This window comes from Petaurus breviceps, unplaced genomic scaffold (genome assembly GCF_028583685.1).
Source record: "Petaurus breviceps papuanus isolate PSGF00001 unplaced genomic scaffold, PetGlider_PUasm1.0 37, whole genome shotgun sequence".
In the NCBI taxonomy this organism is placed as follows: domain Eukaryota; kingdom Metazoa; phylum Chordata; class Mammalia; order Diprotodontia; family Petauridae; genus Petaurus; species Petaurus breviceps.
This window is the reverse complement of record NW_027186296.1, coordinates 52,486,436-52,513,186: the sequence shown is the minus strand read 5'-3', so window position 1 is coordinate 52,513,186 and position 26,751 is coordinate 52,486,436. Positions and strand designations below refer to the sequence as shown.

Here is a 26,751-nt window from a genome sequence, read left to right as displayed (position 1 = left end):
AGATCAGAGTTTGTTGAAAAGACAGAAAGAAGGAAAACAAGATGAAAGAAACAGAATGACATGAAATAAAGTCTTTATAAACCTATTCAGATAATATAACCTACAGTAAATATTAAATAAGTCATCTGCCTTCTACTCTTGCTGACAAATCCCCATAGGAAAAAGGTTATGCTTTTCAAAATCTAAGATGCTAGAGAGTAAAACAAAATGCTAGGTTTTCTGAAAGGATACTAGCAAGCTTAAAACATTTACTGCCAAAAAGCCAACATCCTATTTCAGAAAATATATAATTACTATTCTACTTTAAAACACTTTGGACAATGTTTCATATGATAAATCAAACTTGACTGGTGTTAGTCCAAAGACTAAATAAATAGTACTTAGAATGAATGACAGGCTTTAAAATAATTTTTAATGATTTAAGTTGCAAAACAGAAAGCTCTCCTTTATGATTCAGTCTTATTCTGTCATTAGGACCACACCTGACACCCATAACTTTGTTACAACTTGCATGTACTTAAGGTTACAAGGGAAAAAATAAGTAGACAGATTTTGTTCTCTCTTCCCCTCCCATTTCTGTCTTCATTATTTCTTACAGGAAAAAAACCAAGTAACTTTATATTTCTTTTTAGCTGGAGGAATGACTGAACGACAGTGGCTAAAACTGCACACCTATGTACTGTTTAATATTAACTGAGCATCACTACAGTACATAAAATGAAATCTGATTACTTCATAAGTAACGAATGAGTGGAAAGACTCCTTGAGTTATAGTAAAGAATTCTTTTTTCCTGGCTCTTAAGTAGGTAGAAGCAACTGATGAAATCATCGTAGGAATATCTCTCTCTTGTCTACCTAACTTTACATACAAAAAATAATTAGATTATAATTCAGTATCCCCACAGGCACCATATAAAGGTGGCTTTCCTATAACTTTTCGTGATCTCTTGTACTCTACCCTCATTTACAATTTGTGAAAAAAAAGGTATTGCTACAGATCTAGAATAAAGGGAGTTTCTGCATTCATCAAAAATGACAATTTTGTGTAGCAAGGCCTCAAAATACTGAGCCCTCTGGCATCCATACTGAACAGCATCCTTCCAACTATGAGTGGAACAAATGTATCCTTATCCTTGTTGATGATCCAACCACCAAATTTATCTCATTCTGAAGCACTACATATAGTGAGAATGGTCACTGTCAAACCAGACTGAAAGGGCTACATTCAGAAAATAAATGAGTGCTAACATGGAATGTTACTGTAAGACCATACACATTGGCCCCATAGGCCAATTATCTTCCATTAAAACAGCTTACCAGTGAGTAAAATGGAAATGCAAATATCCAAATCACTGAGTTCAGTAACTCCTACTTTACAACGACTTGCAAAATGTCCTTTGACACCTACACACAAGTTTTAATTGCACTGGATAATACCCTGAGTCCATGGGGCACATGTAAATACAGAAAAGACGATTTGGAAACAGCACCCCCCCCCCCATTTATGACAGATTTTCATTTCCTGCTTCCCTCCTTACATTTTTAAGGAAGCTTGGCATCTTAGAATCATAGAATTTAAGAGTTCTAAGGGGCTTTAGAAATCACTTAGACCAACTCCCTCATCTTATAGATGGGGAAACTGATCTCCAACTACTTAGACAAATATCAGAAATGGCACTTAAAACACATTTTGAATTCTTTGTTGTTGGTGTTGCTAATCCTTCATTTTTTCAGAGGGGACCAATGACATCATGGGGTGGCATCTTGACTTGTGCACGAATTGGATTTAAGTGAGGCAGAGTAATATGAAGTTGTCAGTCTCATTCTGTCTTTCAGAGTCACTGAAGTTCAGTGGTTAAGATAAAAGTCAAGACAACTGGTGATGCCCTGAAATATAGCATATGACCTTGGCATCTTTGATGTCTGACTAAGCTCTAAGGCAGGGGTTGGGAACCTGCAGCCTCAAGGTCACATGTGGCCTCTAAATTTAGGTCCTCAAATTCGGCCCTCTGACTGCATTCAAACTTTAGAGAAAAAATCCCCTTAATGAAAGGATCTGTTCTGTAAAACTTGAACTAAGTCAAAAGGCCGCACCCAAGGACCTAGAAGGTCACATGTGGCCTAGGCTGCAAGTTCTCCACCCTTGCTCTAAGCATTCCACATTGCCTGCTTCAGTCACCTTCATGGCCTTTGGAACAAACTGTTCTCATCTGCCCATTCCACCAGGGGATGTCTTCACATGCTTGGGATAGCTCAAAGGCAAAGTGACTAATGGTCTCACAAATGAGCAGTCACTCAACTATAGGGTTCTTCAAATTTAAAAAATTCAGTAAGGATTGGCTACGGCATAAGAAAAAAGAACAAAAATAAGCAAAGGAGAATGCCTATAAACTCAATCAGTCAGTCAACAATTGATCAACACCCATTAAGTGTTTCCTATGTAACAGGCACTTTGCTAAGCCCTGAAAATACAAAGAAGGGCAAAAAATGTAGCTCTCACTCTCACAGTGCTTATGGTATAACGAGGGAGATGATATGCAAACAACTATGTACAAACAAAATACATACAGAATAAATTGTAGATAATCTGAAGACTGCTCACTGACTCAGCCGTGCACAGGTGTTGGTAACTGGGTGTTACTAGAAGGTACCATGAGATTTTTACTTTAATGCAACTCAGTGGGTTCCTCCTGATTACTTTTTTTTTTTTTTGCTTTTTGGGGTATTGCAGTCAGGTGACTTGCCCAAGGTCACACGACTACTTTTTGTGTTAAGTGTCTGAGGCCGAATTTGAATTCAGGTCCTCCTGACTCCAGGGCTGGTGCCACCTAGCCGCCCCGCTCCTGATTACTTTTTGTGGAATGGCAGTTTTTGTAGAATGATCACACTCAACTCCTCAGGTAACATGCAGAATAAGGATAGCCTAAACCTCCTAGGAAAAAATGGGCACGTGGCCTAACTTCACATCCCTTATTCATATATCCCTCAGTCACTCTACTCCTCTTTGCAGCTGCCCTTCTACTATTCCCAGTAGCCAAAAGCAGAACAGCAGGATGTAATAAGGAAATGGTTTTGTTTGTAAATGCTTTCATTTGTAAGGCTGGTCTTCAGTCCTGGCTCCCAAACATGAAAGGAAGGGGTTCCCTTTGGCATTTACTTAACTTCTGAAACTCTCACTTTAATCCTCACACTCAACATTTCCTCCTTCTTTTCCTGCCCCCACGGCCAGGGCTTATTTGCTTTCACAATATATCCATTTGACTACACAGTTTGCTGCTCATTTCTCCTCTCCCGCCTCCAACCTTCCTTTCTGAGATGGCTTTGTTTTTTTTTTTTTTGCTCTTCAGTCTTCATTATATCTGCGTTCCATGACAAATTCCTTCACCTCCCAAATGACTTGAGAACTGAAGTGTATCATGGTGTCCCTAGAATCACTCTGTGAGTCCCCACTGTAGAGAGATACTGAAAGTATGACTCAGACCTGGGTACAAAGATGGAATTGTGCAGAAAGTTCTCGAAGACTTTTCTGTACTCGGCCTCTTCTTTCTCTGCTTGCTTTTCAGCCTCAGTCTTAGGACAAGCACAGCAAGGTCCTTTCTCCCCACCACAGACTTCGGTTTTAGGGTTTTCTGTAACTTCTTCAACATCAATGGTGCCGTCAGCATACTTTCTAATAGGAACTTTGTCTATTCAAAAAAAAAGGGAAACGAAGAATGAAAAACATACATATAAAATTATAAGAAAAAAAAAGACTGTTGACAACAAGACTAAAGAACCTAGCTTTTATCTTTCAACTAGAGGTTTAAGTAGTTATGTGACAGGTAATGTATAAAGGCCTTGATATTTTTTTTTCTTTGTGCTTTTTAGAGAGCCTGACAAGTGGGGTTAAGTGACTTGCCCAAGGTCACACAGCTAATAAGTGTTAAGTGTTTGAGGCCACTTTTGAACTCAGGTTCTCCTGACTACAGAGCTGGTGCTCTATTCACTGCACCACCTAGCCACCCCAGGCCTTGATATTTTCAAAGAACAGGGACTGACATATACAGGTCTCAACATCTTTTGGGAACAATGTATTCAGTATCCTTACCTTTGGAGCAGTAATTGTGTCGATAGAGGTAACTATCTTGAGGCTGCCGCTGCCACCTTACTATGTAGTAGGACAAATTACCATTTGGGAGGGAGGGAGGATTCCACTTCACAATTAGCTGGGAGGATGAGTTAGATGCTGAAATTACATCCAAGGGAATAGAAGGGACTGGGGAAAAAAAAGGAAGCACATGTTATAACACAGGACCTATCTTCTTGTCAAACTAGCACAAATGAACCAAATACTATTTCATATGAGCCAATCAGATTACAGGAAAGTTGACCACCGGGTGATGACGTTTTTCAGCTACAGTAGATTACAAAGGCCACCTTACATTAGTCATCTGAGTGATGCAATAGCTGGACCTAGAATCAGGAAGACCCGAGTCCAAATCCTGCCTTAGGTACTTAACTGTGTGACCCTGGACAAGCCATCTGACCTCTGTAAGCATCAGCTCACTCAGCTAGAAAGTAAGGACAATAATAGCACTTACCTCACAAAGTTGTGAGGATCAAAGGCCACCAGAGATGTATCGAGCTCTGCAAACCTTGAAGTGCTATGTGAATTATTATGGGATTGTAAACATTGGTGGAAGGAGTGCACAGACCGTCAAAATTAAAATGTTGAAGTATTAAAGGATGCACAAAAGAAATAGATCTATATATTTGACTGTTCTAAAGAAATGCTGCAAATCTCATGATTGATGTCAAAAGAAATCTTAAAAATCCAACATCTGAATTGATCATTGTAAAATTAAAGTCCTTATGAACATTCTAAGTTTGATTATAGTTAGAACAGATTTGGTTCATTTAAGCAAAATGTATGTAATGTAAATATTTAGTAATTTATATGTAATAAGACCATGTGAGGTGTTTTCTTGTGAGCAGGGGGAGAAATTACTAGAAAGTTTATGCTATTTAATTCTAAGATTTTATAGGAGTGTTAGGGGGGTGCTGGGAAAGAGAATCTAATGACAGCATTCTTAGCAGGGTTTCAGAGATGTATAATGCAAATGAATTAAAATGAAATATTTGTGCAGATTTAAGCCATAAGGAAAGATATTTATAAACACCAAAAACAACTTATGAGTTTTTGAGAACAGAGACTAGACCTGTGATTTCATTGCAATATGGAATTCCAAGTTAATGAAACTCTCTCTTCCAGTGAAGGTTGTCAGTCACTTTCTTTGCAATTTAGTTTTTCTTAGAGAAGTACTTAGAATATGGAAAGGTAAAGTTCCTTACTAAGAATCACAGGGTCAGTATGTCAGAGATAAAACTTGAGCCGAGATCTTCCAGGCTCTGAAGGTTGGCTGTCCATCCACTACTCCATGCTGCCTAATTTTAAAGCAAAACTGACATGGACATTACAAATATCTGTTTTATACTTATTTTCCAGCATGTCACATTAAGGTAATATGTAGTACTTTGTGGTTATCCATGGTGATAGGGGTGCAACATTTAAATGGATGTATGAAATATAAAGCTAATCCAAAAATTAAATTACAGTCAATAGTGATAATTTCCCCCCTAAATACCGTTAATTTGAGCAGCTAGCAGTACAGATATAGAACTAATTTGAGCCTCTTTTTAAAACAAATTTTAAACTTTTCATAGTGATGTCAATAGGTAAAGATGAAAACAGAAAACAAGAAAAAAGATGGAAAGATCGGGGTGGGGGGAATCCATCAAATGGAAAAGCATCACTGAGTAGGAGCTAAAATTCTAATATTTTACAACTGATTTTGAAAAAGCATTATTGCTAATCAGGAAAATATTTAACTCCAGGAAAGTCACAGTAATTTGGTTTAACTTTCTTTCTTCTGTTCCCCTCATTTTCTTTACAACTGAAACCCAAAACTAAATTGGATGGAAAAAGAAGGCTATCAGAGGCCCATGTGGCCCCCTATGAAAATTTGTTCTAGTTTGGGTTTATTTTTAAAAGGAGAAAGAAAAACACGCAAAATTTTGAAGTTTCTTTCAGGATGCAAGTTTCTCTCACTCTAAGACACTTTAGCAACATTTTCAGTCAGCACATTTTTAAAATTAGAAGAGGATGGCCAGCTCCAAGATAATTTAAAAATATTATCATGCACACACAAGGTTCTGTACACCTTCAAGGCATGATTCTTTGGGGAAAGGATATGACTAACACTAACTTTTTTTCAAAGTAAATAAGACCACTTGATACTCAGCCACATGAGGGTTTCCAAAAATAAGTATTTCAAAAACAAACATCTTATTCACACATATTTCATATGATAGATGATGCAAAACAGCAGATACCTGAGGCAAAGAGTCAGGCATTTCTTTATCCCTGTCATTATCCATACCATTTCTGAAAGACTGGAAGACCAAGTACAACAATGAACTGGCTCAGTTTCCTCAAGCGCCAGTTTTTCATTTTTATATGGAGGAAGGAAAAGCACCTTCACTGAAGGTGTAGAAGTGTCCTTTCCCCTGGCTCTTCCACATTACAAGATGAGTAATTTACCCCATAAGGATCCATATGGGTCACTCACCATCTTTCTGGGCAAAAAATGTAGTTCTTGCATGGCATGTCACCATGGCCCACTATCCTTCCACTACTTTTTGAAAACTGGATGTAAAACTTTCATAGTATCATTTTATCTCTGTCAGTTGACCTAACCAAGGTACAGCATAGGCAGATGGAAGAGGAGGAGAAGAAGGCTTTACATTAATAAGCCCAAACTAAAGAGATTTATAAAAAGCCTACCCCCTTTAAAGCCATCATCTGTCTGACCTTCACTGATACTTAACATTCTTTTGTGGAACTTTGTGGAAGCTTGCAACAATCACCACATAACTAAAAATGACCATGTGAATGTGCTATTAGAATTGTTAAAAAAAAAAGCCATGTTTTCCTACTTCTCATGGGCTAAGCTGCCTTCTAGATATTTGCTATGTAAAGAGATCAAATTTCTAACTCTATTAAGTACTTCACAAAGTTAGAAGTTAAGCAGTAAAAGGGTGGTTTGGAAAAAAATAGGATAAAGTCAGTTAACACTAGCTTTACTATTCATCAGTATTATCAATGTGACATTTGGGTTAGCTCAAATGGATCTATGATCTTTTGAGCTTATAAAGATACACAATCTGGATACCAAATTGTATACAAAATGGATATGATGAAAGATGGGGCTTGGCCAACTGCAAGCCTATATTCTGAGAAAAACAAGTCAGGCAAACAATAGATGTTATATATTTTGAGTCAGTCCTTCCTTTCCTTGGACATAACTAGAATTCCTAATTAGGCAAATCCTATGGAAAAGATTTGATAATATTGGGAAATAAGAGGATAGTTAAGTGCAAAGTGGGAAACTGTTTTAACTGTGGCAGGGAAGGGATGTTACAGGAGAGAACACAGGAATTAGAAGTAGGGAAAACATGAAAAGTGTGTGGTATACATAAGCTAAGGAGTGGGAGGAAGATGATCAAAGAATACAAAAAACCCAGAAGGACTTATTCCATCTCTAAATCTATTTCTATAGTCTGTATGTCCCTCTGTTGAACTAAAGGGAGGAAAATAAGGTCTGGCTGGATAGTGCTATTTTCTACAATTTGTATGGTAAATACCTGCAGCTTTGGTACGAATATACACAATTTCACTTTTTGCTCCCCGGATGTGATCGTTCTCCACCATTGTGAGAGTAACTGCTTTGACGTAGATTGCGTACTGAGTCCAAGGTTTCAGTCCCTGCAGTAAAATTCCGGGTTTGACATCCTTATTTGGAGGAAGGTCCACATCAACCATGTTCCAGCTGTTAGAGCCACATGCATCTTGCCCATCATACTCAGTGACATTCTTGAATGGTCTAAAAAATAATCAATAAAATACACAGAACATTTTGGAGAGCTTAAAAAACCAAGACTTTTCTGGGAGAAAATGACATCAGACTTTCTAGAAGAGAGGCACTAATAAAGTGAGGAGTCTAAGTTTTGCAGCAGAATAAACAAGACCAACATCTCTTGGTTTCACCTTTTTTTTCCCCATCTCCTTAGAGAACTGAATACTCTTGAGTGGGGTAGAAGATTGAGTTCCTGTAATCAGGAAGATAGTCAAAGTATATACAGGTACTTGCTCTTTTACTCTCTTTCCCCATGATAGCAGATCAGTCGCAACTTTTTGCCATCAAGACGCACCTAATAAATTAATTACCAGAGGAAAATACCAGCTATTAGTAAGGACTAAGGGCAACATTAAATGTAAAATGATTCTTCCCCCTCAAGGAGAAGAGGAACTGCTACAAAGCGGCATCTGCAATTTTGCAGTCCCGAACAATTATGAAGCTACAGATTTAGAAGACTCATGAATTAAGTAACAGTTTATCACAAAAAGAAACAGACTTTCTAAATTCATTTAATTCATTATGCTGCCCCTCCCAGGTCGGGGGTGGGGGAGGGGTGGAGGGGAACTTAGCTCTCCTAAATAATGTTTTTCATGCAAGTCCAGGCTAGAAAGCTCAGTCATCACTGACTTTTTTCTCTCCAGTCTTCACCCTCTGTCTTCACCTTTTGTGGCCACTTCTCAACTTCTGGCTCCCATCACCATTCACCTAGACTAATGTAATAAAGCTTCTCAACGTGACTCCCTATCTCTAGTCTTTCCCCTCACCAAGCCATTCTTTACACAGCTGCCAATTAAATAATCCAGGACGCAAACAAATCTATGCCACTCCTCCCTAATCAAAAACCTCCTGCCAATATAATATACATGTATACAATATATAGATATGATAATGACAGCCACAATATCTTAGGTAGTACAGTAGACAGAAGGCTAGGTCTAGAGTCAGGAAGACCTTAATGCAAATTTGGCTTCAGATACTAATTAGCTGTGTGACCCTGGGCAAGTCATTTAACCCGTTTGCCTCAGTTTCTTCATCTGCAAAATATGGATAATAATATCATCTACCTCCCAGGATTATGGGAAAGCTAGGAGGCACAGTAGATAGAGTGCTACACCTGGAGTCAGGAAGAGCTGCACAACCTATGGTCTCTACAGTTTTCGTACATACAATATCCTCCACATTTTCCATGGGCTGCCTGAAATCCTTTGGTGTGCCACAAGCAGACTGCAGGCCACAGGCTGTGCAGGCCTGCCTTAGCTGCTTACTAGTTGTGTGACCTTGGGCAAGTCACTTAACATGGTTTGCCACAGTTTCCTCATCTATAAAATGAACTGGAAACCACTTCAGTTATCTTTGCCAAAAAAAAAAAATCAGAAAAAAAGGGCCACAGAGTCAGATACAACTAAAAAAAATGACTAAACAAACAAACAAAAAAACTCCAGGGTTATTGTGAGGATTAGTGAGATAATAATTGTGAAGTACTTGGTATAGTACCTGGTACACAGTACGTCCTATATAAATGTTAGTTATCAGGGTGGTTAGGTGGCACAGTGAATGGACCACTGGCCTTGGAGTCAGGAGAACCTGAGTTCAAATTAGGTCTCAGACACTTAACACAAAAACTAGCTGTGTGACCTTGGGCAAGTCACTTAACTGCAATTGCCCTCCAAAAAGCAAAATAAATAAATAAATATTATCTATTATTAATCTGATCTTTCAAAATTCTTTCAGATTATTCCATTTTATATACTCTCTGTTTTAGTCAAATTAGACCACTACGGATTCCTCTATCTCAACATGCTGTGTTCTACCTCATTGTGCTCACAGAGGCCATCTCCCATACCTGGAACAGACTCTTCTCTCCTCTCTGCCTTGAGGCATCCTCTTCCTTCAAGGCTCAGCTCAGGTATCATCTCTTCAAAAAAATAAAGACCCTAAAGAAAGTGTTTTCTCACTCCTCAAAATTGTCAAAAGACAAGTTAGAAAGTCTTGTCTTCCTGAGTTCAAACCTGGCCTCAGACTCCCTACTAGCTGTGCAGTCCTGGGCAAATCGTTTAAACTTGTTTTCCTCAGCTTCCTCATCTATAAAATGAGGAGGAGAAGGAAATGGTAAATCACTCCAATATTTTTGCCAAGAACACCCCAAATCGGTTCGTGAAGAGTCAGACATGACTGAACAATAAGGCAAGAGACCATCAAAGACAATCCTCTCATTGTATACTTGAGGACACTGAGGCCTACAGAGAAGACCTGACCAAGTTGATAAAGGCAATAATAATATATTTGTCATTTGATTCAGATGTTCTGACTATAATTCAAGCAATCTTCCTGCTAGACTACTGTGGATCCATTTAATCTTAGGGTTTTTTGTGTTGGTTTTTTTTTTCCAGAAATGAACATTTTTTATTTTTTAAAAATATATCTTATTTTTTCCCAATTACATGTTAAAACAATTTTTAAACATTTAAAAAATTTTTTGGTATCTATCCCTCCCTTTCCTTTATACTTCTCTGTGTACTGCATCTCCATTCCTAAGTAGAGAATATTTTCCTTGAGGTCAGGACAGTTTCATTTTAAAATTTTGTAACCCTAGTACCTAGTTCTGTACCTAGCATATGAATACACTTATACATACATAAGATACATGTATGTATGTGTGTAAATACACATTATATATGGAACTATTTGATCTAGAACTATAATTTCTTCAGGGTGGGGGATTCCTAGTGTGGAAACTACCTCCACAGATACAGACCAGAAAGTCATCCCTAACTTATAGTTTTAGGGAGTGACCAGAGACCCTTAAAGGTTAAATGGCTTACCAATACATCACATAGTAATCAGAGGAAGACATAAACACAGGTCTTAAATCCAACACTAGCTTTTATCTACTAGGTTAGCTCTTATTTCCTATGTTACCCTACCTCTTAGCACAGTGCTTAGAACATAACATGTACTTCACAAATTTTTGTTGAGAACTGATTGATGGCGTCAAAGCCTCGAGGTTATTTCAAAGAAAAAAAATGCCGTCCCTTAAATTAGTAAATTTAATAACACTACTGTGGTTCTCCACTGTCACCTTGTGACAGACCACAAAAACAGGCAGGCATTTTACTATTTTGGTTTGAAAATAAATGTATAACAACATTGCTACAAACGGGAGACATAATGTAACAATGAATTATAGTTATTACTCTAATAATTTTTATTTATTTTAAAATCGTTTAAAAAAAAGATTTTAACATCACTATCACTTTCCAATCAGATTCCCCTCTACCCTAAACCCTCTCTTGTAACATGTAAGAATAGTCAAGCAAGGAAATGGCTAGGTGGTGCAGTGAATAGAGCTGGAGTCAGGAGGACCTGAGTTCAAATCCAGCCTCAGATAACTTAACACAAAAATTAGCCATGTGACCTTGGGCAAGTCACTTAATCCCAATTGCCCTACCTTCCCCCCTCTATAAAAGTCAAAATAAAATAAAATAAAAAACCCATCTTTAAAAAAATAGTCAAGCAAAACAAACCATTATATTGACCATTTTTTAAATCTATGTCTTTTTAAAGATTTTTTAAATCTATATCTTTATTACAGACCTAGAGTCTGCCATCTCTCTTGAGAAGTGGGAGTTTTCTTCCCAGTAAGCAGAGATTGATACCTTACAATTGGCTATATCCTTTCCAAGTGGCAAATTATTGAACAGCCACTGATCTCCACGTTAGCCAGCAAGCAAGAACAGGGGAAGGGAGTATTTAGAGTTGCCAGAATCCCTTTGCAAGGACTATATACCAGGAGCCTCAGAATAAAGAGTCAAATGATTAAGAGGGTAAGCCAATAGATATGGTGATTGATTAGGAAAAAAGAAAAAGGAAGAGTAAAAGTGATTCTGTAGTTGCAAAGCTGGAGGACCAAAAGACTGATAGTTCCAGTTGTAGGAATGGAGAAACTGGAAAGAAAAGCCAATTTTGTAGCCCAAGTGATGAATTTAGCTTTAAGTTTATTGAGTTTAAAAGACATGGAACTTTTTGGGATTTAGAAATATGAGTTTGAAGTGAGAAATTAAAGTTTAAAATGCAGACCTGCAGCATAAAGATGGTGATAATAGCACAGAGAATAGATAAGCTCCCTGAGTGAAGGAGGTATAGACACAGAAGAGGAAAAAGCTTAAGATCAAGTGTTGGAGGAAGACCACATTGGTGGTGAATTACTGAAAGAGACTGACTTAAAGGAAGCAATACATCCCCCAGCGGTCTGTTTTTAAGTTTGGGAGTAGACTCACCAATGGACACGAAGGATGAAATATGGCAGACACATGATAAAGGTAAGAAGAGGTTACAGAAGTAAGATAGTATGGGAGTCATAATTTGTTCAGTGAATGCTTCTGAAAAGTTATCTTTGGATCATTTAAGTTAAATATCTCTAAATACCCATTAAATAGTGAAAGAGTCCAAACTAACATTTTCCTACTTCTGTTTCCCACTAGATTGAGCACTACATGATGGCCAAAGAAAGCTTGAACGAAAGGGCACTTGAGGATGAAAAGAGGGCACTACAAATAGTAGTGATTTCCCTAGGGCCTTTGCTGACTCACTCAATTTTTTCATTCAGCTAATAAACACAACGGTCAAGAGTAACCTTATCCACTCTTCACTCTATCTACAGACTGTTATCATTGGGCTCTGACCATGGATACTCACGCCTCTTTGAAGTAAACAGTAAAGCTAATAAGATCTCTGTAATCAGGAGGACGATATCGTTGCCATGTTAGCTTAATCCGGTTCTTCATTGTAGTGTTGGAAATGAAATGCAAAACGTCACTTTCACCTGAAGCACAAAGAAATGTCAATTAGTGACAAAATGTGTTTTGTTTTCCATAGTCACATGATTGTCATTTTCCCACACTATTCACTGAAATTAGCCCTACTATCAATTTTTTACTGTAGTTTCTAGATGGCTTTATTGATACTAGCAATTCTTAATTTTTAATTTAACTTGCAATTGATAACTTCTAGGGTCTTTTAAAATTGCACTAAATTCTGAGCACATGACCTGGACCCATATCTAAGGAAATGGAAGGGCTGCCATTTGTCATACAATCCAGTGTAATCAGGGATGAACCTGCTCAGTTTGTTTGAACTCAAAACAGTGGGACCACTTTAATATGTGAGGTGATCTTATGTTTTTAACCAATCCCCACTAACACTTGAGCTACCAGTGGGGTTCAAATATGATAAAAAAAATATGCCTGTGCAAGACTGAGTTCTCTTGTATTTATTCTGGCTTCTGTTATTTAGATTTATATCTTCCACAGTGAAAATGACAAAACTGTAATTACAAAGCCCAGTCCTGACAAAACTCCAAGGAATAATCTACTATGATTCAGCACTTGTTAATGAACAGATTGGGAAGATACTTAAGTTTAAGGCCCTATGCTGGTTTGGGACTAAAAATGGGCAAGACTGATAGCTCCTATGGCACAAAAAGATATTTTGTGATAACAAACTGAATACAATAATATTCTAGGGGGACAATTATCTAAACCCTAATGATTAGAATCGATGATGATGATAAAGAGGAGTTAATATTTATATGAAGCGCGTTAAAGTTTACAAAGCACTTTACAAACATAGCCTCATGTTATTCTTAAAACAACCCCATGACTGTAGATAGAAAACTACAGGATTTACCCTTTGTTGTTGTTGTTCAGTTATTTTTCAGTCATGGGTGATTCTTTGTTACCCTGTTTGGGGTTTTCTTAGCAAAGATACTGGAGTGGTTGGCCATTTCCTTCTCCAGCTCATTTTAAACATGAAGAAACTGAGATAAGCAAGTAAAATGACTTGCCCAGGGTCACAATCTAGTAAGTATCTGAAGTCACATTCAGGTCTAGCAGTCTATCCGCTGTGCTATATAGCTGGCTCATGGTCACATAGCTAGAAAAGTATTAGGGGCAGGATTTAAACCCAAATCTTTCTTGACTCCAAATCCAGCACACTTCTTAGTACACGCCCTGTCTCTTGGGCATACAAATGTTTTGTGCCAGTTCAGTTTGGAATAGGGAGCGTAAGTTGCTAGGGAGTAACAAGCCTTGAGAAAAACTGGTTTGTTTGTTTTTTTTTCTGCCAGTTCTTCCTAGAACATAGGAAACAAATATTGCATGAGTATGGGAGAAAAAAGATTGCTCTAAGGTCCTTTTGGTTTTCTATCTTACAGTCAAGCACATATTAACAATCAGGAAAGAATCCTCAATCTGAGAATTAAATGCCTACACATCATGGCTTCACACTTAGTTACATATCTCTAAATGGTAGATAAGAAAGTTGATAAGGAAAGTTTTGTTCAATCATTTCAGTCATGTCTAACTCTTTGTAACTCCATTTTGGGTTTTTTTGGAAGAATACTTGAGTGATTTGCCATTTCCTTCTTCAGCTCATTTTACAGATGAGAAACTGAGGGAAAAGTACTAAATGAAAAAAGAATATGATGGGTGCTGTTTATATGAAAGTGGACAGTAAAGACAACTTCTTTCCAGCTCACACTTGCCCTCAGTATACAATAGCTAGTTTATATAATCTTGGAAGCTGAAAAGGCTAAATGATTGATATTTGAGAAAATAACTCAAATGCTACTAACATATTATCCCTTGGCTGACGATGATATTGCTGACCTGTCATCTGCAGAGCATGTTGAATTGTTTTTCTAGAAATGGCAGTGGAATTCTCCGGACTGACCTGGAGAAGGACATGCATTTTGAATTGTTTTTCTAGCAAGGACGATGCAACTGTCTTGAATGACCCATCCATACTCTCTAGCCTGGTCACCTGTATGACTAAATGGCATTTATTTAGAAGACAGAAGCCTGAAGTGAAAAACACAATTTGTGACAATGAAACAGAGAAGCCACTGACACATTGGTCAGTATGGTGTCTAACAATGGACAAATAAACTGAACTTGAAGATAAAATACATTAATTTGAGCTCAGGAAGATGCCAGAGAAACTTACTTGGTGGTTAGAAATATGGGAATTATTTCCCAGGGAGGGGCCTGTTTCAATATTTATGATTTGATAGATTAGACTAGTTAAAAATTGAAGAAAAACATGCTTTCAAAATATTGTTACACTGGATTTTGTGGTGGTTGGGTTGTTTTCTTATAGAAGTAAGATAACTAAAGAGGGTAAAAAGCCAGGAGTGAGAGAAAGAAGCAAAGGAGACTGGGTTCCTAGTTTATGAAGACGTTCTGCAGCTTTCCAGGTAAATCCCTCTTGGCTCAAGGACTTCTGATCCAACAGTGTAAGAGTCTATCATGTTAATCCAGCTGCCAACAGAACAAACTAAAACTGAATATAAAAACGACTTGTAGAGTTCTTTAGCAAACTATCTTGTTTATTTAAAAATATCTATATCCCCACCCTGAAACCCTCACCCTCTTCCATCATTTTCCTCATTAAAAGGAAAGCTTTTTTTTTTTTTTTAACAAACTGTACATTTTAGCTTTTAAATAATGGAGAGAGGAGTAAACTTCTCAATTCAACTTGGCTTCTGATTCACTTCCACTATTCTCTCCCTCTCTATCCCCTCTAGAAATATCTCCCTAAAAAAAAAAATCACTACTCTGGAATGCAGGTCTGGATGATAATATTTGAGTACATTTTTACAAATGAGTTACAATGACCTGAAAGTAAATCTTGCAACATTAATATGCATTTTCAATTTCAAAATCAATTTGGACTCTAATTGTCTGGCTCTCTCTATGCTTTAAGAGATTGGGAGGGGGGAGGAAGAGGAAGGGTTATGAAACCTTACTATAACAGTTTCAAGGAACTGTTGGTGGCTGACACTGCTGTGGTTGTATTACTGGCTAACTCCACATCTGTAATTCCTTTAAGATAGTAAGAGCTCAGTTAGCTAAATGCAGTGGCCCTGGTGAGCCATTGTCCCTTCTTTAAAAAAGAATCTATGCTAGATTCTGTTTATATATCCATGTCTAAAGAGAGAGTCTGCTGTGTGTATTCCAGAAATACCATATTACAATCTGAGCACAGACACACACTATTATTCATCTTGCTAATACACATGCTTACTAAAGGAAATATATAAACACAGAGATAGGACAATATTGCCATAATATTAACTTTGAACGATTTCACAAATTTTTCTGAAATCCAGTTTGACACAGCCTATGGTCTAATTCTACAATAAGCTAATAAGCAGAGGCTGAGGTACAGCAAAATGGACAAGTTAACTAGGAAAAGGTTATTATTTATTACTATTTTTTGAACATTGACTTACAAGAGGCTCTTTCTCCATTGTTCCTAGTATTTATGTCCCCTTTGCTCTGGCGACCTTTGGTTCCTGACACTTCCTCCATTCGATAAATTTCAGAAACACACAATTTGGGATTAAAAGCAAAGTACATTTTCCCTTCTTTGATTGTCAGATTATGAAGGTTCCAGTCCCAGAGCTGCTGCAAATTCTGGTTATCAAGGACGTAGAAAGAATAATTCCTGTGAAATGATAAATGAATATTAATGCATATATAGTTTTCTGGTGCTAGTCTTTAGAGTGAAGCTAGTCAACATATTTCTTTTTAGCATCCTGCTTTATAATGTATTTCCCTTGACAATAATGGATTTGGTTATTAACAGCATATAAGAATAGATAGTTACTATTAACAATGGTAACAAAATGATTCAAGGACAACATACTGAAATCGATAAGACATTAATTAATTTTTATGACCTCTATTACGAACAAATATTTCTTACACAAGAGGACATTAGTAGTATTATTCCACAGCAAATGCTTTTATAATTTTTCTTAGTACAGTACTATATATGTATATACTATACATATATATGTATATATGTGTGTGTATGTATATACACATAGATACACTATGCATAAAATAAGTATAAAACAGAACAGTAACACACTGTTAACCAAGCAGAACAACTTATTATCCTTGAGATTTGATATGAATTTCCCATCAGGAGAGAATGGAATATTGGACAGGACAATGTGATGGAGACAGGCTAAGGGCTGGTAACTACAACAGCTAATATACCTTGTGCAACACTTTCAGATGAATCCAAGATGGTTCTCTACTATCAATATGAATTAACTTGAAAATAATTGTTCCTATGCCCAGGTGAATAAGATTTATAGGGGAAAAGTCACTGTCAATGATTAGATTTATGGGGGGAAAAGTCCCTGTCAAGGATTAGATTCATAGGGAAAAAAGTATCCTATCAGTGATGATGTTTCAAAGTTAGCAGAAAGAATCAATAAATCAGTGTTAATTTTCATCTTAATATTAGGCAAAGTTTAATATGGCTTCCCTCATCCTCATTTCACTAGCAAGAAAGAACTGCACCAAAATACCTCAATGAACAAAACATTCTTTTTCCCAAAGGGGAAAACATGAATTATGAGTCATGATTTTGACAAACAAGTGTCAGACACAATGAAATTTGTATCTCTGATTAATTACTTTAAAACAAGATTATGTTTTTGCAATAAATGCAAGCAACTTTCAAAAATTTTGGAAGGGTAGTCAAGAAAAAGCCAATGCTAGTAAATCATAGGCATCTGGGATTCTATATAAAACTTTTAAGTCCCCCAAAAGGAATAATAATAATAAAAAACCACACACGTAAGATAGCCTCCTTCCCTCTCTCTTCTCTATCTGGCCATATTGCTATCATATTTAAAATTCAAGCTTTGGGGCCATGTCTTTTAAGAAGTCTTCAATGACTAATTTAGAATTAAGGTATAACACATGCATAAAACTAGACTGTCTTTGAAACCTCTTCCCCCCATTAACTGATGTTGAAATTTTTAGAATTAATATTCAATTTAATTTAATCAAAGTGTGTTTTCTCAGCTCAATTTCTATCATTGTTTAACTTAAAAAGTTGGTTTTCCTTTTGGTTCAGTTTTTCCTAAATGTTTTAAATTTGAGTATGCCAAGTACTTAAAAAAATCTTTTATGTATTAAAAAATCTTTGCATGTAAACTTTGAATTAGTGTTTCTCCTAGATTCCAGGAAAACATTTTAGTTGCTTGGGCAAATGAACCTGTTTCTGTATCCAGACTTAAGTTTTTAATTTGTATACAGATGTCTTCAAAAAGGTGGCCTTCCCAGCTATTTCAGAGTTAACACCCCCAATACTAAGAATTCACTAAAGGGCTAGAGGAAGCTGAAGGGACAATTACAAATATGACTTGCTTAGAACAGAGAGGAGAGGCACATCTGAGAGTTCAAGTTATGAGGAAAAAAGAATAGAAAGATTCTTTCCCCACAAAAAATGGGTATAAATTATATATTTCTACCTCAATGTTGGCTTAGTAGGGTTAGTACCAATGGCAGCTCTTACTTATATACTTCCTGGAAAAACACTGGGTCATCTAAACTTGGTTGATGGGACCTACTCAAATGAAAGGAAACAGGTCACCTTACAGTAGGGGGAAAAAATTGGTTGCCTCTTCAGAACTGGCCCTAGGGGGCATCAAAGCACAGCACACCAGAGGTGACCTGAAACACAGATGAATCTTCAGTTGTTCAATGGTCAAAGAAAGCCTTGCCCAATGGGGAAACCCAATACTTGGATACTTTGCATTTGTGCAGGTTTCCATTTGCCAATTTATGATGATCCAACTATTTGTAAATGAATTGCTTTTTGTGTAATTATAATGAGGATATTTTAATGGATCCAAAAGAAAAACTTTCATTTATCACTTTACAGTCTGTAGAATAGTTTGTATATATGGCAGAAAGTACCCTGGATTTGGAGAAAAAAGACTCAAGTTTTATCATTCAATCAAGAATTATTTATTAAATATCTTCCATGTGCCAGGCATTATGTAACATGAAGGGGATACCAGTACAAAGTATGAAACAATCCTTAACCTCAAGAAACTTATACACTAATGAACTCTGACCTAGTATGTAGAACTTTTGCTAGTCACTTAATGTGAATCTGTTTGCTTATCCCTAAAATGGGGATAATGATACCTACATTAATAACTTTCTGGAGTTGTTGAGGGGACCATATGAAACAACTGCTACAAAATGCAGAAGAAGGCTTATATTTAAATCCTGCCTCAGACACACAAAGATGGGCAAATCATTTAATTTATCAATATCCCTACTGAAGTAAGACTCTCAGGTTGAAGATCTGTATTGGTAGAGAGAGCTGTTGACATCAATAAAATCACTGGTCTATATTTCCCTACCTTCTTTCCCCACAATGTAGAAATTTATATTTGATATTCAAGAAATCATCCTCTTTATTATCAGATGAAAGAGACGAGCGGAGGAATGGTGAGGCCATCATTCTTCTGAAAACCCGAGTTTTGGTTTAGTTTAGTAAGTTCAATGTCAATGGTGGGATAGAGAAGACAATAATGTGGTCTTGGGCTGCACTGAGATAAGCTAAGTAACCAGCACTAAGCAAGTAATCATGTACTCTGCATTGATTAGACACCTCTGGAGTTCAGTTCAATTCAGTTTTTTTTTTAAATTAATTCTTTAATTTATTAGTTTCCTTTTAATTTACAGGATTCAATTCCACAATTCCTTGAATTTCACATTTTGTCCCCCTCCCTACCCTCCCCCCCCATGGCGTCTTATAATCAAGTATAGGATCTGTAGATACTTTCATATTATACAATGGTCAGGTTATAAGGATGGATTGTACCAGCTGGGATGAAAAATGGTATAGAGGACATAAAATCAAGTAAGAGAACAAAAAAGATCAGGTATTTTGCTTCCACCTGGATATAAATTTAGTTCTTTCTAGTTCTTTCTCTGGATGCACGTTTTTCTCTCCATCATGCGTCTTTTGGGATTGACTTATATCCCTGCATTGTTGAGAAGAGTCCAGTCTATCAAAGTTGGTCATCACACATATGTTGTGTCCGTAATTGTATACAAATTCCTCCTGGTTCTACTCTTCTCACTCAGCATCAGTTCGTATAAGCCTCTCCAGGTAAGTATGAAATCCATTTGCTTCTTATTGCACAATAATATTCCATAACATGCATATACCACAACTTGTTCAGCCATTCCCCAATTGATGGACACCCCCTTAATTTCCAATTCTTTGCCACAACAAAAAGAGCTGCTATAAACATTTTTGTACATATGGGTCTTTCTCCCATTTCTATGATCTCTTTGGGATATAACCCTAGGAGTGGTATTGCTGGATCAAAGGGTATGAAAGTATTTATAGCCCTTTGGGCATAGTTCCTGATTGCTCTCCAGAAAGGCTGGATCAGTTCACAGCTCCACCAACAATGCATTAGTGTTCCAGTTTGCCCACATCCTCTCCAGCATTTGTCATTTTCCTGTTTTGTCATCTCAGCCAATCTGACTGGTGAGATGTGGTACCTCAGAGTTGTTTTGATTTGCATTTCTCTAATCAATAGTGAATTAGAGCATTTCTTCATGTGCTTATAGATAGCTTTAATTTCTTTCTCTGAAAACTGCCTGTTCATATCCTTTGACCATTTATCAACTGGGTAATGACTTGTATTCTTATAAATTTGACTCAGTTCTCTGTATATTTTAGAGATGAGTCCTTTGTCAGAGACATAGGTTGTAAAGATTCTTTCCCAATTTCCCACCCCATTTAAAGTTACTGTAGACATTATAAAATATTTGGGAATCTACCTGCCAAAACAAACCCAGGACCTGTATGATCATAACTACAAAACACTTTTCACACAAATAAACTCAGATCTAACTAATTGGAAAAATATCAATTGCACATGGCTGGGTCGAGCTAATATAATAAAAATGACAATTTTACCTAAATTAAATTATATATTTAGTGCCATACCAATTAATTTACCAAAAAACTACTTTATAGAGTTAGAAAAAATAGCAACAAAATTCATCTGGAAGAATAAACGGTCCAGAATATCAAGGGAATTAATGAAAAAAAAAAATGCTAGGGAAGGTGGACTAGCTTTACCAGACTTCAATCTGTACTATAAAGCATCAGTCATCAAAACTACTTGGTACTGGCTTAGGAATAGAGGAGTGGATCAATGGAATAGATTAGGCACACGAGATTCAGAAGTCAACGACTACAGTAATGTATTGTTTGATAAACCCCCAGACCCTGGTTTTTGGGATAAGAACTCACTATTTGACAAAAACTGCTGGGAAAACTGGAATATAGTATGGCAGAAACTGGACATAGACCATTATCTAACACCATATACCAAAATCAAGTCTAAATGGGTTCATGATCTAGGTATAAAGGTTGATACTGTAAGCAGTCTGCTAAAACAAGGAATAGTTTACCTATCAGACTTATGGAGAGGGAATGACTTTATGATGAAACAGGAATTAGAGAACATTATAAAATGTAAAATGGATAATTTTGACTACATGAAATTGAAAAGTTTCTGTACAAATAAAGTCAATTCAGTTTTAAGAAGGACATTAATAGCTAGGGGTAAGCAAGCAGGATGATGAAGAGTTCTTGACATTACTGGTATCAAACTCAAACAGAAATGATTCCTGCAGGTCCCATATTGACTTTGAAAGCAACTGATTAAAATTATGTTGTATTGCTTTTTAATTTATTTTATTAAACATTTCCTAATTACATTTAATCTGGATCAGGCAGCACACGACAATTTTGTAGCCACTGTATGTTTGACACCTCTGTTCAAAATCAGATGTTCTGGGCTGGGCTTGACTCAGGTCAATCCTCTGGTAGTTTTTATTGAATATTGGATCAAAAAAAGATGCCATTCAGTAGTAAACAAAGGGAGATTTAATTAGTAATAGAAAGAAAACGAATGAAATTCTCTTGCCTGAGTTGTTCACAGTGGTTCATGAAGCAACAGCATGTGCCTGGAGCTCACTCGTTCTGATTGTTTTGTACTCAAGTGACCAGGAAGTGATGTGGACAGCCTGAGCCAATGAAGTCTCAAGGATGATTCCAATACATTTTTTTTGGAAGGCAATTGGGGTTAAGTGACTTGCCCAAAGTCACATGGCTAGTAAGTGTGTCAAGTATCTGAGGCCAGATTTGAACTCAGGTCCTCCTGACTCCTGGGCTGGTGCTCTATTCACTGTGCCACCTAGCCGCCCCGATTCCAATACATTTTAAGATAAAATTATCTTAATTTGCAGTGGTGTAGGGGTTAGGATCTTGATCCTATTACACCATGTAATATAAAGGAACTAGGTTTGCTAAACATGGAGAAGCAGTTAATTAGAGGGCATGGAATAAGGGACAGTGCAAACAAGTTGCAAAAAGACAAATTTAACCTTGAGGCAAAACAGGAATAACAACAACAGTACCACTCTCTATTAATTACAGCTATTTGTAAGTGGAAATTGGGTTTCCAAAGTAAGGACTGGACAACCATTTCCTAGGTATGTTGTAGAGGGGATTCTTGTTTGGACAAGGGCTGAATTAGAGAGGTGATACAATAAGTATACAAGGAAGAGCAAAGTATTTGAGTGTTTTAAATTGGCATCATGGTCTCAAGATAGAATTCAGGCTCTATCATTTACTACCTAAGTGATGCTGGGGAAGTCATGTGATCTCTTCTGGGCCTAAATTTCCTCATCAGTAAAATGAAGTGTCAGACAAGATGATCTTTGGGATCCCTTTCAGCTCTAGAATTGTGATCTAATTATTTTGTAATTTTGTGATTCTGTGACACATTAAGTATATTCCCCTATTACCATTCTATGTCACAAAAAGCCATTGTCCAAATAAGGCAGTGCTGAAAGTTACATTAAGCAAGTCCTAGATATCCTAAGCAAAGATATCTCTCTACCTTTATGAGTCTTAATAAAGCCTCAAATGAAGCTCACTTTCTATATCTGCTTAACTACTGATTAAAAACTTAGCTACTGCCTTGCCTCCATGGCATGCAGAGATGAAAATTAGAAGTAGAAGGCAAAAATGGGCAGGATTGGAACAGTCTTTTCAAAAGGTCCTCTACCAAGTAGAATTTTGAAGCAATTAAAAAAAAAACACACCAAATCTGTATTCCAGTATACCATTAACATTCCTAGGGGAGCAAGAAGGTGGATTATTCAAGGCTCTGAGCTACAATATTAGGTGTACTAACCTGCGGTCAATTGGTAGGTACCTAATTACTCCAAATTGGTAGGTATCAGAACATACTAACTAGCTTAAGTTTCAGACCAATCCAAAGTAAACTTGTTGAATCTTCACAGCCCTATATTTAACTTCCTGGATATATAAAATAGGGGCACTAAATAATTTAAGATTTCACTACTATAAAGACTAGTTTGTTTGGGATCCTCAAAGAATGAGTTGATTTTTAACAAGACATAGAGATGGAAGGGTCCTTAAATCATCTAAGGACTGCCCCTTACTCCCCTTAAGACTGGAGATGATGGTACTGAAACCCAGAAAAGTTACACAGGTAATAAACAGTTCAAATATAAACTCATATCCTCTGACTCCAAACCTAGTAATCTTTTTACTTTACTGTTCTATATAAAAAGCCAGACAACTAAAATTAAAAACTTTTCTTGAGTTGTTTTAATGAAGATCTTTCTAAAAGTTATCAGACATTTTCCCTGCCTTCTTAAAGTATATGGAACATATTTTAATTTTGTTTTGAAACTGGGCATGACCTTTTTATCTGATTATTGTATGGCAGATCAGTCAATGTGATTGATTATTGATTACCAATATAAATAACTGTACTGAGTTTTATTAATGTACAGATATGAGATTGTTTGTTCCACACTATATAGCGTTACACTATGCTTTCTGAACTCCCATCTGCTTTATATAATTCCTGGGAGAAGACTGGATCATCTAAAGTTAGTAGATGAAATCTACTCAATTTCAAGAAAACAGGTCACCTTACTGAAGAAAAGGCAAAATTGGTCACTTGTTCACCTGAGTACAAAAGAGCCACAATGAGCTCCAGGCACATTCTGATGTTTTGAGGAGTCTATGGGTAACTATGGCATGGGAATTCTGTTCCTTCTCCTCCTAGAGCTAATTAAATCTTTTTATAGTTGTTGCCTTCTCCTTTGATGAGAGGCTTACTCTTACTGCTGTCAATGTGCCTTTCTCTTGGTACTGGCTCTACCTACTTCAATTCTAATTTGTTGAGACCAGGAAACAAGAAAACCAGGCCTGATATAACTATGCCTTCAGTTAGAGGAAGTGAACAGTAAAGAAGAGTCTGTCCTGTTCTCTTACGCACGGATTTTGTATTATCTATTTGGCCTGCTCAGGATCCTTAAAATAATTTTTTTTTTAAACTAGACTTGCTACTTGTTCTACTAATAGAGATTTTTACCTTCTTTGAAACTTAACAGACACAGAGAAGTATAGTGACTTTACCAGGGTCACACAGGCAGCACAATCAGGTTTTTTTAAAAACTTACTCTAAGGTCACTATCCACTAGGATAGTGTCTCTCTTTTAAAAATTAGTTATTATTTACATTTCAGATATATGACTCCTAAATCAACAAGATGGCATTTTCTTTTAATTCCTTATGATCTTGATCACAATAGTCTTCAGAACTTGCATCTCACTAAGAAACTGGAAGACAGTCAACAAGCACATATCTGCAACATACCAGGCACTATGCTAAGTACTAGGGATATAAAAAACAATCCTACCTTCAAGGAATTTGTGATCTAACAGAGGAGACAAGGAAATAGATATGAACAAGTAAGCTTTTTACAAGAGAGATAGTAAATAATTAACAGAAGCAAGGCACTGAAATTGAGAGGCTGGAAAATCTTCCTATAGAAGATGGGATTTTATTTGGGATTTAAAGGAAGCCAGGGAAGGAAGAAGCAGATGAGGGAGAACATAGCCAGAGAAAATGCCCAGAGTCAAGAGACGAGGGTCTTGTACATGGAACAACAAAGAAGGTCAATGTCATTGGATCAAAGAATATGGTGGTGGGCAGCTAGGTATGAGAAGACTGGAAAGATAGGAGGGAGCTGGGTTATTGATGGGTTATGAACTCCAAACACAGGATTCTAAATTTTATCTTGGAGGTGATAGGGGGCCACTGGAATTTACTGAGTTGGGGGGGGATGATATGGTCTGACCTGCACTTTAGGAAAATCACTCTGGTGGCTGAATGGAAGGCAGATTAGAGTGAAGGTGAGACTTGAGGCAAGTAGACTAAGCAGCAGACTATTACAACAGTCTAGATCTACACCAAAGTATTAGCAGTGACGATGGAGAAAAGGGAACATTTTCAAGAGTGATGTTTCCAAGGTGAAAGCAATAGGTTTTGGTAACAGATTGGATCTAGGGGGTGAGATAGTGAGGAGCCCAGAATGATTTCCTAGGCTGTGAGCTTCAGGATCTGGGAGGAGGATGTTACCCTCAACAGTGGTATTAGAGTTTAAAAGGGGGAGATTTTGGAGGGAAAGATGATGAGTCCCATTTTGAACATGTTGAGTTTGAGAAGTCTACTAGACATCCAGTTCAAGAAGTCTGAAAGGCAACTGGAGATGTGAGATTGGAGGTTAGCAGAAAGGATCATTGGTCTGATAACCATCAGCATAGAGATGATATTAAATCCATGGAGCGGACAAGATCACCAACTGAAGTAAGATAGAGGGAGAACAGCTCTGATGCTTCCTAGTTGTGTGATTGTAGACAAGTCCTTCCCTAATCCTCCTTAAGACTCAGGTTCCTAATTTGTAAAATGGGGACGATAATCCTCACAGTGCCTACTTCACATGTTTGTTGTGAGGAAAATATTTTGAAAACTTTAAAGTGTTACATAAATGTGAGTTATCATTAGTTAAAGAAGTTGTTTAATACGACGTCACGAATTGGATTTTATCTCCCTTTCTCTTGCTTTTGGCTCTTTCTTTGTACCTTCCCAGACCAAAGCATGGGAAATAAAGATATTAAGTGTGGTATGGTGAACAGAGTTTTGAACTTGGACTCAGGAAGGTCTGAGTTTGAATCATGCCTTAAACACTTACTTTCCATGTTACTTAACTACTTAACCTCTCAGTCTAATTTTCCTCAGCTGTAAAATGAGGGTGGGTAGTTAGGTAGCGCATTGGAAAGACTACCAGCCCTGGAGTCAGACTAATCTTCCCAAGTTCAAATCTGACCATAGACACTTGGCAGCTGTATGACCCTGGGGGAGTTACTTAACCCGGTTTCCCTCAGTTTTCTCATATGTAAAATGAGCTTGAGAAGGAAATGACAAACTAATCCAGTATCCTTGCCAAGAAAACCCCAAACAGGGTTGCAGAATCAGAAAAAACTGAACATCAATAAAATGAAGATAACAGGGATATCTTAAATCACAGGGTTGTTGAGAGGATCAAATGAAATAACACATATAAAAGGCACTAGAAGTCTTAAAGCACTATAGAAATGTCTGATATTATTATGATTTTTAGTTATCCCAATGTGTTCAAATTGGTACAATGCTGAGTCACTTTGTTGAAAGAAGACACAAGCAATACCAGCTGTGAAGAGGTGCCTGAAGCAAATTTGCAGCTTTGGAGTCACAATTTAGGAGTGATTAGACTTTATTTCACTGCAATGAAGAATGAAAAGGAAAATATGTTAAGCATATCCAAGGATACTCAAATGAACTGCAGCTAATCAGTGATCTTGATCAGGGAGTGGGTGATGGAGGGGAAGAAGAGGTAGAATTGATGGTTAATCCCAGAAAGAGCAACCCAGATCACTCACTGCTACCATTTTTGTAGCAGAGTATAAAAATCTGATTGGTCTTTTAATGAAACAGACCAAAGATGTAATAGACTCCACTATGA

The 26,751-nt window shown here is 37.0% G+C and overlaps 1 protein-coding gene across 4 annotated transcripts in view; it reads right to left on the bottom strand.

Moving 5' to 3' along the window:
- The window catches only part of IGF1R (insulin like growth factor 1 receptor), a 394,663-nt gene that overhangs the window by 48,687 nt on the left and 319,225 nt on the right, over positions 1–26,751 (bottom strand). For all 4 annotated transcript variants that reach the window (XR_011170289.1, XM_069098499.1, XM_069098497.1 and 1 more), the window contains 5 exons: positions 16,249–16,463; positions 12,654–12,780; positions 7,684–7,922; positions 4,088–4,255; positions 3,482–3,686 (listed from right to left, as the gene is read on the bottom strand). Coding sequence is in view for 3 of the 4 variants with exons in the window: in XM_069098499.1 (XP_068954600.1) it covers positions 3,482–3,686; positions 4,088–4,255; positions 7,684–7,922; positions 12,654–12,780; positions 16,249–16,463 (954 nt within the window). In the remaining variant the exon portion in view is untranslated. The remainder of the gene's footprint in view (positions 1–3,481; positions 3,687–4,087; positions 4,256–7,683; positions 7,923–12,653; positions 12,781–16,248; positions 16,464–26,751) is intronic.